The sequence below is a fragment of the Vigna umbellata genome, chromosome 6 (assembly GCF_029865625.1).
Source record: "Vigna umbellata cultivar VRB3 chromosome 6, Vumbellata_1.0, whole genome shotgun sequence".
NCBI lineage: Eukaryota > Viridiplantae > Streptophyta > Magnoliopsida > Fabales > Fabaceae > Vigna > Vigna umbellata.
In genome coordinates this window covers 19,418,379-19,433,433 of record NC_142170.1, presented here as the reverse complement: position 1 = coordinate 19,433,433, position 15,055 = coordinate 19,418,379, and the positions used below count along the sequence as shown (strand labels likewise).

The following is a 15,055-nucleotide window of genomic DNA, read 5'->3' as shown; positions in this document are numbered from 1 at the left end:
TTAGGGGAGCTACTTTAAAAATTAGGACTCTTCAAGTATACATTTGCTTTATTTTATGTACTTTAGAAGCTACTTCTCTAGTTTGCAATAAAGAATATTTTACATATAGGCATAAAAATAAGGCTATGTGCATGCATCCACTGGGTTAAGGCTATAAGCCTTACATGCGTAAAAAGGATTGAAAGCTCATGACCAATACATTATATGATAGGTTAAAAAGTCTTGATTTGAGGTTAAGGATCCTCTTGCAGAATCAGTGACAAACAAAAGAGGAAACTTTCTTTATTCCATTTATATCATACCAGCACTTATATAACAGAAACATGGTTAATAACAAACCCACTAAGATCTTGACACGTCATACAAAAAATATTCTCTCACTCATATCCCCACTAATCAAAGCTTGAAATAAGCTAAATATCTTAGCATCTTGCGAACCCTTGTTGACATCATTAGATCAGCTACTACACTAGCCTGGTTAATAGTGTTGGTTTCTTCATTTGGGCCTTAATTGCTATCATTAACGTCCCTAGGAAAGTCACCTGTCCTAGCTGCAATTCATTCCACTCTTCCCAAGTGGTGTCTTTGGGGGCCAACCTTTCCACTGTACCAAAACTAATTTCTCAGGAGGGTTTGTAGACTTGTCTATCTTAGAATCCAGTATAGCCATAGGAGTAACTGTCGGACTACTACCATGGGTTTCTGCTGGTAAATCAACTTGATGATCAGGAAGAGGACCAAGATGAGCCTTAAGCACAAAACAATGAAAAACTGGATGAATTTTGGAATTTGAAGGCAGCTCTAACTTGTAAGCAACAGGTCCGAGTCGTTCAAGTATGCGAAAGGGATCGTAAAAACGCTTGCCCAGTTTCTCATAAGCTAAACCTCGAACAAACTTCTGGCGGTAGGGTCGTAATCGCACATATACCTAATCATCAACCTGATATTCCATTTTCTGCCGCTTACCATCTAGAACTACCTTCATTTCATCTTGTACCTTTTGGATTTTCTTTCAAAGGTCAATCAACATGTCTTGACGAGTTGAAAGTAGAGAATCAACTGCCTCCGCCGACGAGGAGCCTGCAAAGTATTGGGGAATCGAAGGAGGCTCCTTCTCATACATGACTTGAAAAGGAGACATTCCAATGGCTGAATGAATAGTGGTATTGTAACACCACTCTACTAAACCCAAATATTTTTCCCAATCATTAGGTTTGTTGTGAACCATGGAACGTAGGTACTGTTCTAATACCCTGTTTAAAACCTCTGTCTGGCCATCAGTTTCAGGGTGGAAGGAGGTGCTCATGCGCAACTTGGTACCACACAATCTGAATAGTTCTCTCCAAAATTTGCTAATGAAGATTGGATCTCGATCCGAAACCAAGCTGCGAGGGAATCCATGGTATTTAGAAACCATCTCTAAAAAGAGTTGTGCAACCCTAAACGAGGTGAAATGTGTAGGTAGCATTCCAAAATGCGCCCCTTTCGAAAAACGATCAACAACCACCAGAATGACCGTATATCCTTGGAAAAGTGGCAAATCCGTAATAAAATCCAATGACAAGTTAACCCAAGGTTCCACTGGAATAGAGAGGGGTTGTAATAACCCTGTCAGTTGCTTAGTTTCATACTTGGTTTGCAAACAAGTTGCACAGTGAGCAACAAATTGTTGAACATCCTCACGCATGCCTTTCCAATAAAAAATTGTGTTGGAGCCTCGATAAAGTTTTGGCAAACCTTGTATGCCCGCTTAGTGGAGTCTTGTGAAAGTCCTCTAACAATACTGGAATGAAGGGATTGTCACGATTGAGCCATATTTTTCCTTTGTACAACAAGAGGTCTTGGTGAATGTTGTAGTGCTCCTGAATATTCGGGTTGTTCTGTACATCCTTAAACAATTGAACAAAATCAAGACTAGTAAGAAGAGCTTTGTGAAGTTCCTCCAGAAATAAAAGACGGTAAATAGAACAAAAAATTGGTTGTCCCCAAAATCAAAAGGACGGGACAAAGCATCTGTCATTACATTAATCCTCCCTGTTTTATACTGTATTGAATAATCGAAACCCAACAACTTCGATAAATAAACTTGTTGTTCTGGTGTTTGGATAACCTGCGACATCAACTCCTTGAGGCTATGATGATCCCTGAGGATTGTAAAGGAGTGTCCAAGTAAGTATTGACGCCACTTCTTAACTGCAATTGTAATGGCATGAAGTTCCCTGACATAGGTAAAGGAACGTATAAGCTTTGGGCAAAATGATTTAGTGTGAAACGCTATTAGATGTCCCTCCTGCATCAAAACTGCCCTCATTGCTAAGTCAGATGCATCTGTCTCCAAAACGGAAGGTAAGTCAAAATTGGGTAAGGCTAAGACTGGTGCTTCAGTCATGGCTTTCTTCAAGGTGTCAAAAGCGGCTTGAGCTTCAATGGTCCACAGGAATGCATCCTTCTTTAAAAGTGCTATCAAGGGGGACACTATGGTTGCATAGCCTTTTATGAATCGCCGATAAAATCCTATCAATCCCAGAAAACCACATAATGCTTTGACCGTAGTAAGAGGTGGCCAATCCAACATTGCTTGAATTTTTTAATGTTCTGGTGCGACACCAGCTGCGGACACCACATGCCCCAAATACTCAACTTGTTGTTGAGCAAACAAACACTTAGACCCACGCAAAAAAAAACGTGCCATGTGTCAATTGTTGGAAAATCAACTCCAAGTGTTGAATATGATCCTCCAAGGATTTGCTATAAACCATAATGTCATAAAAAAACAATCAGAAATTTACGCATAAATGGTTTTAGCAATTCATTCGAGAACCATGATGCTCCCTCCAACTCGTCCAAGAGCACATTGATTGTTGGAAATTCGAAACTTGTCCTTGACGGTGATAACATTAAGGGCTCGGAAGTCAACACAAAATCTCCAACTACCATCTTTTTTCTTGACAAGCAAGATTGAGGAGGAAAAAGGGCTGACTAGGTTGTATCATGCCATCAAACACATCTCCTCAATTTGTTACTCAATTTCTACTTTCTAGAAATGGGGATATCGATACGAACGTACCGAGACTGGTGAGGAATTGGGAAGGAGGTGGATTTGGTGATCCATACTACGAGAAGGTGGTAGGGATGTTGGTTTCTGGAAAAATTGAGAGTATTTGTGTAAGAGGGTGGCTATTTGAGGAATAGGATGAGTAGGGGCGATTTGTGTGTTACGTAAAATATGGGAAGGTGTAGTAGGTAGTATACGAATGTGAAAGAATCCTGCCGCACCATGTGTGTGTAGGATACATTTAACTTTTTGAGCCGAAATGTCACTAGGCTTTGGAGGGGCATCAGCTTTGAACTCCACAAATTTCCCATCCTTAATAAACTTCACAGTGAGTTAAGAATAATTAGTAATAATGGGACCCAAATCTTTGAGCCATTGGATACCAAGGACAACATCAGCATCGCTGATGGGGAGTACGTGGAGATCCACCATAAACTTATGACCCTGCATTTTTAATTTCACCCCTGAACAGATGCTATGGCATTCAATTTCGCTACCATTTCCCACCATTACTCGCAATGTGTTAGTGGGCTGACTATCCAAGTTCAAGAAATTCGTCACTCTGTCTTGGATAAAGTTGTGAGTACTTCACTCTGGCCCAGATCGGCACCTTCCAGATGGAGAATACTTGGATCCGCCTCTAAACGCGGGGACTCACCCCGGACGTCATCATCCTAATCGACGACAACTAACAGAAAGATACGACTCTTACACTTGTGACCCGGACTGAATTTTTCATCACAGTTGTAGCACAATCCTTTCTCACGACGAGCCAACATCTCCTCGTGAGTCAACCTTTTATAATGCGGTTTAGATGGTGTGGAAACGGGTGTCAGTGGTCGAGAAGGTATTGGAAGCAGCGGTGGGCCAGATGAAGAAGAGGTGGAAAGACTATTACGGAAGTAACGACGCTGGTAATAGAGTTTGTTGTCTTGCAACTTAGCTAATGTCGTAGCATGTGTTAAAGTTTGTGGTTGCAATGCTTGAACCTCTCGGCGGATCTCGGGGTTTAACCCAGAGATAAAGTTTCTTAACAAGAAAGTTGTAGGGAGACTAACAATGCGGTTAGCAAGCTGTTCAAACTCATTCAAATAATCTTGTATGGAACCCTTCTGTGTCAACTTAAAGAGAGAACCACGAGGATCTTCATAATAAGAAGGAACAAAATGAACCTCTAAAGCTTGTAGAAACTCTTGCCACGAAGGAATCATGTTGTTCCGATGCAACCATTGGAACCAACTAATAGCTGGGCCCTCCATGTAAAAAGACGCAATCCAAAGTCGATCCACTTCCGGTGTGCGATGGTATTAAAAAAATTGGGATATCTTAAAGATCCAACCCATGGGGTCTGTTCCATCAAACCGAGAAACATCCAAACGAAGATGTGGTGTGAATGGAGTAGCATCAGAGTGAAATGAGCGGTGGTCATCAGAATGCGGAGTGGGTGTATCTCGATTGGAAAGCTGAGAAATAATGGCATCTAAACGGGTAGTAATTTCATTTTGGTTAACGGTGAGTTTGAGATCAGCTTCTTCCAAATTGGTGATGGATTTGGAACGAGTGTTATGATCTGACATGGAAAAATTATGAAAAAAGAAAAGGGAACACTCTCAACGAAAGCACAAAACTGATAGGTTAAAAAGCCTTGATTCGAGGTCATGGATCCTCCTGCAGAATTGGTGATAAAGAAAAGAGGAAACTTTCTTTATTCCATTCATACCATATCAGCACTTATATAACAGAAACATGGTTAATAACAAACCCATAAGAAACCCACTAAGATCTTGACATGTCATATAAAAATATTCTCTCACTCATACCCCCACTAATCAAAGCTTGAAATCAGCTAAATATCTTGGCATCTTGCGAACCCTTGTTGACATCATTGGATCAGCTACTGCACTGGTCTGGTTGATAGTGTTGGTTTATTTATTTGGGCCTGAATTGCTATCATTATATCACTAAAAAAAGATTTTAGTGACCTTTCGTAATGGCTAAAATGCGTAAAGTCGGTTAGAAAACTTTTAACGATTAAAAATATTTGTAGCGAAAATCATAATCGCAAATCATTAACGATAAAATTGAAAGTTGGTCGTTAAATAATTACTGAAAGTTGGTCGTTAAGTAATTACTGAAAGTTTGGTCGTTAATCTCTCATTAAAAAGTGTTTCGGTGGATACTTTTGGGGACCGAGAGACTAACCTGCTGACGTGTCTGGGCCGCTCGCTCGCTTCCAAACTCCTGCTATTGGCCGATCGGTGTTGGCACAAACCGATCGGTCTCCTTCTTGACGAGGGAGGATGTACCTGCAAAAGGTACTCCGACGCCCAAGTTAGGCGTGTGATTTGAAGAGCCTCGGCTCTTGGTTGAATATTTAGTGAATGGTTATCACTATTGAGTATTTGAGAGTCATGTAGAGTAAGTTGAACGTTTAAGTGGAACGTACCTGGCTTTTGGCCCTGGCTTTGTATTTATCATTTATCTCATGGATCCTGAGCTGATATAAGCCCAATAAAATATAAACAGAATAAGATATAAACAGATTACCTGAATATCCGGTTGGTTGTTTGTAACCACTCGGTTAATATTTTATACTATACATTATGCCCCCAAGTCCGAGTTAAGCGGTTGGCTTTAGCCGTGGTTAACTATAGGACTGATGAGTTTGAGGGAGGCTGTGTTGGCGGAATTGAAAGCGTTTTACCGCTCGACTTTCAACATTAACCGAGCGGAATTTACCGCTCGTCCTTCAATAGGAACCGAGAGGAATTTACCTCTCGGTCCTCTACGTTAACCGAGAGGGCTTTACCTCTCGACCCTCGACATTAACCGAGCGGGATGTACCGCTCGTCCTTCAACATGAACCGAGAGGGATTTACCTCTCGGCCTTCGACTTTAACCGAGCGGGATTTACCGCTCGTCCTTCAACATGAACCGAGAGGAATTTACCTCTCGGCCTTCGACTTTAACCGAGCGGGATTTACCGCTCGTCCTTCAACATGAACCGAGAGGAATTTACCTCTCGGTCTTCAACATTATCCGAGAGGGATTGACCGCTCGTCTTTCAACATTAACCGAGCGGAATTTACCGCTCGTCCTTCAATAGGAACCGAGAGGAATTTACCTCTCGGTCTTCTACGTTAACCGAGAGGGCTTTACCTCTCGACCCTCGACATTAACCGAGCGGGATGTACCGCTCGTCCTTCAACATGAACCGAGAGGAATTTACCTCTCGACCTTCCACATTTACCGAGAGGGGTTTACCTCTCGACCTTCGACATTAACCGAGAGGGATTTACCTCTCGACCTTCCACTTTAACCGAGAGGGGTTTACCTCTCGACCTTCGACTTTAACCGAGAGGGGTTTACCTCTCGACCTTCGACATTAACCGAGAGGGATTTACCTCTCGACCTTCCGCATTTACCGAGAGGGGTTTACCTCTCGACCTTCGACATTAACCGAGAGGGATTTACCTCTCGACCTTCCACATTAACCGAGAGGGATTTACCTCTCGACCTTCAACATTAACTGAGAGGGATTTACCTCTCGACCTTCCACATTTACCGAGAGGGGTTTACCTCTCGACCTTCGACATTAACCGAGAGGGATTTACCTCTCGACCTTCCACATTTACCGAGAGGGGTTTACCTCTCGACCTTCGACATTAACCGAGAGGGATTTACCTCTCGACCTTCCACTTTAACCGAGAGGGGTTTACCTCTCGACCTTCGACTTTAACCGAGAGGGGTTTACCTCTCGACCTTCGACATTAACCGAGAGGGATTTACCTCTCGACCTTCCACATTTACCGAGAGGGGTTTACCTCTCGACCTTCGACATTAACCGAGAGGGATTTACCTCTCGACCTTCCACATTAACCGAGAGGGATTTACCTCTCGACCTTCAACATTAACTGAGAGGGATTTACCTCTCGACCTTCCACATTTACCGAGAGGGGTTTACCTCTCGACCTTCGACATTAACCGAGAGGGATTTACAATCTCGACCTTCCACATTAACCGAGAGGGATTTACCTCTCGACCTTCAACATTAACTGAGAGGGATTTACCTCTCGGTCTTCAACTTTAACCTAGGACTTACCGTTCGTCTTTGAGAGGGCTTTACCTCTCTCCCGAGAGGGATTTACCGCTCGGTCTTCGACCTAGGAGTGCTTCCTAGGGAACGGGCTTTACCGTTCGGCTTTGAGAGGGTTTTACCTCTGTTTTGAGCTAGGATTGTTTCCTAGTGAACGGGATTTACCGTTCGTCTTTGAGAGGACTTTACCTCTCTTCCGAGGGGGATTTACCGCTCGGTCTTCGACCTAGGAGTGCTTCCTAGGGAACGGGCTTTACCGTTCGGCTTTGAGAGGGTTTTACCTCTGTTTTGAGCTAGGATTGTTTCCTAGTGAACGGGATTTACCGTTCGTCTTTCAGAGGACTTTACCTCTCTCCCGAGGGGGATTTACCGCTCGGTCTTCGACCTAGGAGTGCTTTCTAGGGAACGGGCTTTACCGTTCGGCTTTGAGAGGGCTTTACCTCTCTCCCGAGAGGAATTTACCGCTCGGTCTTGGACTTGATCGTTAATTATGAACTTTGCTGACAAAATTGGCAATCAGTGTTTGCAATAGGAGACTTCCCCTTCGTTAATTGAATTCCATGATACTTTAAGCATGAAGTTCGTTTATGACTAGATCTTAGTCTGCACTTGCATAGTTGATGGCGTGGATTTCGATATATATTTGTTCAAGATGTTCATTGCTGAAATTCTCATGATGATATATATTATGGTATATAACCGTATAATAAATGATTCGGTTACGAGATATTATGAATTGCACCGAATAAATAACATAGATAATAAACAAGGTATCAAAACCGTTTCAAGATTTTATAATATTGTTGTTGATAGTTATCTTTAACACAATAATTTATTTGACTATTTGAATCATGCCAGAAAATGTTTCGGTTATAATAATTAGATAACTATATTTATAGTTATGTACTATATTATATATCATATATCATATAATATATTCTGGATTATACTATATATTTAACATAAAAATAGTTGTTATAATATCTATTATCAATTAGATATTTTATGAAATATTCATATTTCAAAAAATACTTATCTTGTTGACGACGTCTCACGTGTAGTTTTTACTTTGTCGAAAGTTTCTCGTGTTGATCCGAAATAGTGATGTCGAGACCGAACGCTCGTCTTGGTTTCTTGTGGTTTCTAATAATCTTTCTGGTGCTTTGTTGTTCCTCCATGCTCCTCGTGGTCATCATTGGGTTTGACGCTCGGCCCCACGGTGGGCGCCAAAATGTTTCGGTGGATACTTTTGGGGACCGAGAGACTAACCTGCTGACGTGTCTGGGCCGCTCGCTCGCTTCCAAACTCCTGCTATTGGCCGATCGGTGTTGGCACAAACCGATCGGTCTCCTTCTTGACGAGGGAGGATGTACCTGCAAAAGGTACTCCGACGCCCAAGTTAGGCGTGTGATTTGAAGAGCCTCGGCTCTTGGTTGAATATTTAGTGAATGGTTATCACTATTGAGTATTTGAGAGTCATGTAGAGTAAGTTGAACGTTTAAGTGGAACGTACCTGGCTTTTGGCCCTGGCTTTGTATTTATCATTTATCTCATGGATCCTGAGCTGATATAAGCCCAATAAAATATAAACAGAATAAGATATAAACAGATTACCTGAATATCCGGTTGGTTGTTTGTAACCACTCGGTTAATATTTTATACTATACAAAAAGTTTGGTCGTTAATCTCATTAAAAAACGTGGTCACCTTCTACTATGGGAAATCAATTTAGAATTGAAACTTCGATGGCTAATTTAGTTGCAAAAATATAAAAATTTAATGACTTCTTTTTTTTAGCTAATGGGAAAAAATATTATTAATTTTTGAAAAAAATTGTCACTAATTTGGTTACTGTAAAACCCTATATAATTAGCAAATATAATTCTGTGTTAAATCTGTAATTAAGGTTTATCTTAGTAAAATCCTCTTCAAATCTGTTTTTAAACTCTCTGCTGTGCACTGATATCGTGCCACAACATTCTCCGAAACACGCACCACTACACACATTCAGTGCATTAAAAACGCACCAATCTGTGCATGCACGCACACCACGTGTCGCAGGAGAAGCTTCCAAAGCAGGGTTTGGTGTGCAGGTGGCAGGCTGGGAGACGCTCGCCTGTTTTGACGTGGAATCCACCAAAATTCTGAGTTTTGAGAAACTCTCTCACTCGCACGCACACTTCGTCTTCCTCAGAAAACCAAACCTTCCATCTTCTCCAACTTCTCACTAAGAACTCTCATCTTCTCTCTACCATTTCTCACTTCTTTCAACTCCAATCAGTTTTCTGAAACCACAGAAACGTTCACGGGCCAGTAAGCTTCGTTTTGATCCGAACCTCTTTTGATCCTGTAACTGGTAAGTTCCAAACCATAACCTAGATCTAGAATTTCTAGGAACACTGTTTCAGTTGCATGCAAAGAATAAAATCTGAGTTTCTGAGTTCTCTTTGGTTAAACCTAGTGGAGAAGCGTAAGGAAGAGCGTAGCGGGTAGAAAGCCCTAGTTGGACAGAAGCAAGTTATACTGTTAGAAGTTCACTGCAATTCGGGTAAGGGAAGCTTATATGTTTAATTTGTACTCGTTTGTTGTGAAATCTGGATTGCATGTGTGAAAAATATGAAGTTGAGCTGTTATGAATGGTTACTGATATCGGATATGAATTCTGGTTTGGATGGATCTGTCATGAACGAACACTGCTTGTATGAATTATATTTGATGTTGAATTTGATTTAAATGCAAGTTGATTTGATTATGTATGAATGGAGTATGGTTATTATGTGGATGGAATGATTAAAATGTCGAAATCTGTATGATGAGAATGTTTGAGGTGAATTAAATCTGGAAACGAAAGTATAAAGTTTATAAATTTGAAATCTGGAAAATTCTGTTAAGCTTGTGAAAATCTGAGATTTTAGATCATTCCCTTTGCTAAAATGACGCTCGTCACTGTACGGTATTAGACCGTTCGGTTTTCATTAAAATAACTTAGATTGGAATTCTTTCATTTGGAAAGAATTCTGCTCGAGAACGAGCGTCCCCATTTTTTTGTGTGAATGAGCGTTCGGTTCAGCTCAGTATAGATAAATATTTGAAACTTTATAAATACGTGACGTTCGGCCTTAAGTCGAGCGTTCGTCCTCAATGACGTTCGGCCTTAAGTCGAGCGTTCGTCCTTAATGTCGTTCGACCTTGTGTCGAACGTTCGTTTTACAGAGCGTTTGTCATTATATTGAACGTTCGTCCCAATTGGCGCTCGGTCTTATACCGAAGCGTTCGTCCTAGATAGCGCTCGGTTTATACCAAGCGTTCGTTCTGATTTGGGCTCGGTCATTGACCCAGCGTTCGTCCAAGGAGGGTTCGGTTTTATAACTGAACGCTCGTCCTTATCATTGAATTCTGAGCGAACGTAACTGGCGTTCGTCCAAATTGTTAATTAACGTTCGTTCGTTGACTGGCAGTGTTGTTTTTCTGAAATCAAATCATATTTGGTTGTGTATCTAAATATTTTCTTACTGACTGTATCCTTTGGATTCTACCTGGAGTCTTTATACTTAAAATTTTTCTAAGTATCATCCATATCTTCTAAGATCAGTACCTTCAAAATTTTTAGTGTTGAAACGTATTAAGTGGATAAATGGTTCGTTTCTTTTGTTCAGAAACGAGGATGTAGGAGTACTGTAAAATGTTAGTCCCTATTGATTGAGTGATGAACGTTCGTGAATTTAAGAGAGTGGAACACAGAATAAAAATGTGAATATGAGAAATGTGTAATATGGACGAATGATATTTTGAACGAATTATTGGAAATGGATTTTAACGAGCGTTCCAAGGAGGAACGTCTCAGATATGATTGATTATTGAAGTTTTGTAAAGTATGACTGTGGGCATGCTAATGCTGGCTTGGTCCATCCTGATATTCCGTGATACTCATCTTCACGTAGAAGGGAGTACTCATGTGTGTGAATGGCAGGAGGCTCTATTCCTTAGGGGTACTTTGGATAGAGTTAACCTCGAGTGGCAGCTGTCGAGTGCAATACAGTTACCACACCACTCGGGTGCAAGGACGCCTGTAGCTACACGGTTCATACAGTCCGGACGGTCTGTCTTTTATATACGTATCTATATGATTGTGGATTGATAAGCTTACACGTTGTTTGAGTGGATTGAATGGTAAATGTACGTGATGATTGTATAAATTAAATATTATAAGCTTACCCTTGCATTTCCTTTGTGTTGTCTACTGTCCATGTACCTCCGTCTTGTCAAATGCAATGATCATCCGTTGTGGATGTGAGCAGGTGATGGTACGTCCCTTGAGCAAGTGCTGGAAGAAGAAAATTTGAATGAAGCTAACCTGGTGGAGGTTGAAGTAAAGGCCGAGCCTTAGAGTGCTCGTTAGAATAGTACTGTGCGTGTTAGTATAGTATGAACGTTCGGCCAATTATTTTGTAAGGCCGTTCGTCTTGATCATCTCTTACTGTATTTTGGCGTACGTTAGTGAATTTATCTAAGAACGTTTACTCTTGGTTTCATTCGTATGAGTTATAAGCGTTCCCTTTACTGATGCCGTTTAGGCTTTTGTGAATCTGATTTAATACAAAGACTGTTTATGATTACTGTTAACTGTAATTAATTCTGATTTACGATAATTACTATATTTTGGGATGTTACATTAGTGGTATCAGAGCAGTTTTGTTCTTTTAAGGAACACTGTAGGTTATGAGTGCACTACGTTTTTGCTGGGTGCTTATTATGTGTTAATGAGTTATTGTTTTAACTCTCGAACTTTACTAACGCTCGTTTTTCTCTGATCCAGAGAACTAATGGCGCCTAGACTTCCTCCTCCTCCCCAACCGAATGAGTCCGATACGTCCAGCAACACTAGGTTGTTGGAAACCGTAGTTGAACGACTGCATCAACAGAACACCACGTTGCTGGAGCAGAACGCCACCCTGATGCAGCAAAACCAAGCTGCTATGCAAGGTTTAGAGGCCTCGCGTGTCAACTCTGAAAACACGCAAAGGCAGTTGATGGAGATTTTGGCTGCAACTAGAGGTGCGCCTGGAGCATCTTCTTCTAATGCTGCCCAGCCTGCAGCTGAGTGGAGTTTGGAGAGTTTCCTCCAACATCATCCGGCTAAGTTTAATGGAAAATGCCTTCCTGATGAGGCAGATCATTGGCTGCGGGACATTGAGAAGATTTATAATGCAAAGAGGTGCCCCGACGACAACAGATTGGCGTTTACTGAGTACTTGTTGACTGGTGAGGCCAGCCACTGGTGGACGAGTGTGAAGGCTATCCTGACCGACACTCATGCTCCTATCACATGGGAGGTTTTCAGAAATAAATTTTATGAAGAGTATTTCCCAGACAGCGTTCGCTATGCTAAGGAAGTAGAGTTTCTTCAGTTGGTGCAAGGGGGAAAATCTGTATCAGAGTACACCAATGCCTTCAAACAATTGTTGAGGTTTAATACTATGGCCACTAGTGAAGAGTGGCAGTGTAGGAAATTTGAGAATGGATTAAGGAGTGACTTGAAGGTGTTGATATCAAGTTTATGCATTCGGTCATTTCCTGCCATGGTGGAAAGAGCCAAAGTACTGGAGAAGAATATGGCAGAAGTGGAACGACAAAAGAAGCAGCCACAGGTGACTAGAGGACCGATTGTATCCAGGGGTACTGCCAACATGAGAAGTACTCCTTACGCTCGTCCAAGTCAGTCAAATACAAGTGGATCACGAGCGTTGATCACTGCCGGGCAGCCAGGAACCGTTACTTGTTTCCAGTGTGGAGGACCACACTATCGTTCGTCTTGCCCTCAACTCATGGGAGGAAAATTCTGCACTCGATGTAGAAGAAGTGGGCACTTGGAGAGTGAGTGCAACATGGGTGGACGAGCTGTGTTGAGGCCACCGAATGCTGGCAGAAATCAGGCTAGAGGAGGACGAGCCCAAGCAGCTGGACGCGTGTATGCGATTACTGGTGCAGAGGCAACCAATTCAGGTACACTCATCATCAGCACCTGCCTTGTGTTTGGTACCTCTTGTTGCGTGTTGTTTGATTCGGGAGCAACGCATTCCTTCATCTCGAAGGCGTGCGTTTGCAAACTGGGATTAGAAGTGAGGGAAATGTCTTTTGATCTAGTGGTGTCAACACCAGCAGCGGGAGAGGTTAGGACGTCCACTATGTGTGTCCGGTGTCCTATTGAAGTAGAAGGGCGTAAGTACAAGGTTAACCTCATCTGCCTACCTCTACAAGGTTTGGAGGTGATTCTAGGAATGGATTGGTTGGCTACCAATCACATTCTCATAGATTGTGGGAAGAAAGAGTTGGTGTTTCCGGATGAAGAGAGTGAAGAGTTGAATGTAACGCTCGGCCAGTTAAAGGAGGATATAATGGAAGGTGCGAGCTGCTTCCTGATCTTGACGCATGAAGATCAAGAGCTTGGAGAATTGAGGCGTGAACGAACGTCCGTCATGGGCAGTAAAGAACGAACGTTCATTATGGAGGAGTTTTCAGACGTTTTTCCAGAAGAAATTCCAGGGTTGCCTCCTGTGCGTGAGGTGGAATTCACCATAGACCTGGTGACCACGGCAGCCCCTATATCTGTTCAACCTTACCGAATGGCGCCTGCAGAATTGGTTGAACTTAAGAAGCAGATTGAAGAGCTCTTGGACAAACAATTTATCAGACCGAGCGTGTCACCATGGGGAGCGCCTGTGCTCTTGGTGAAAAAGAAGGATGGTAGCTCTCGTTTGTGCATAGATTACAGACAATTGAACAAGCTGACCATCAAAAACAAGTACCCCTTGCCAAGGATAGACGACCTGCTGGATCAATTGCATGGGGCCACTGTGTTCTCGAAAATTGACTTGCGATCTGGATATCATCAGATTAGAGTGAAGGAGGATGACATTCAGAAGACTGCTTTTAGGTCTCGTTATGGACACTACGAGTATGTAGTGATGCCGTTCGGTGTGACGAACGCTCCAACCATCTTCATGGATTACATGAACCGCGTGTTTAGACCTTACTTGGACAAGTTTGTGGTCGTTTTTATAGATGATATACTCATCTACTCTAAGACCAATGACGAACATGAAGAACACTTAAGGGCAGTGCTGAGCATATTGAGGGAGAAGGAGTTGTATGCTAAACTGTCCAAGTGTGAATTCTGGATGGAGGAGGTGCAGTTTCTTGGACATATTGTGTCCGCTGGAGGGATCTCGGTAGATCCAGCAAAGGTACGTGCAGTTATGGAATGGGAACGTCCGCGTTCAGTCACGGAGGTGAGAAGCTTCGTTGGTCTTGCGGGCTACTATAGGCGTTTCATTGAAGGGTTTTCCAAGATAGTAGCACCGCTGACACAACTTACAAGGAAGGACCAGCCTTTTGTTTGGACTGACTTGTGTGAGGAACGTTTCCAGGAGTTGAAAGTGAAGTTAACGAGCGCTCCTGTACTGGTCATTCCGGACACGTCCAAGCCCTTTGAAGTTTACTGTGATGCATCTCATCAAGGGTTGGGCTGTGTGCTCATGCAGGAGAAGCGGGCAGTAGCGTACGCATCTCGCCAATTGAAAATTCATGAGAGGAACTACCCCACACACGACCTGGAACTGGCAGCGGTTGTGTTCGCATTGAAGATTTGGAGGCATTATCTATACGGATCCACATTTCAAGTCTTCAGTGACCACAAGAGCCTCAAGTATTTATTTGATCAAAAGGAATTGAACATGAGGCAGAGGCGTTGGTTGGAATTTCTGAAAGACTATGAGTTTGAACTGTTGTATCATCCTGGGAAGGCCAATGTGGTGGCGGACGCACTAAGCAGGAAGGCAGTGCATGTCTCGGTTATGATGGTGAAAGAGTTAAGCTTAGTGGAGAGCTTTAGGGATTTAAGGTTG

The 15,055-nt window shown here is 42.4% G+C and overlaps 1 protein-coding gene across 1 annotated transcript; it reads left to right on the top strand.

The window, feature by feature from the left end:
- Nucleotides 1-4,713: 4,713 nt before the first annotated feature.
- LOC148196911 (uncharacterized) lies at nucleotides 4,714-13,607 on the top strand. The gene is made up of 3 exons (XM_088093542.1): nucleotides 4,714-4,734; nucleotides 12,242-13,417; nucleotides 13,587-13,607. Exons 1-3 carry the CDS (start codon nucleotides 4,714-4,716, stop codon nucleotides 13,605-13,607), a joined length of 1,218 nt encoding a protein of 405 aa, XP_087949668.1.
- The last annotated feature ends 1,448 nt before the right edge of the window (nucleotides 13,608-15,055 follow it).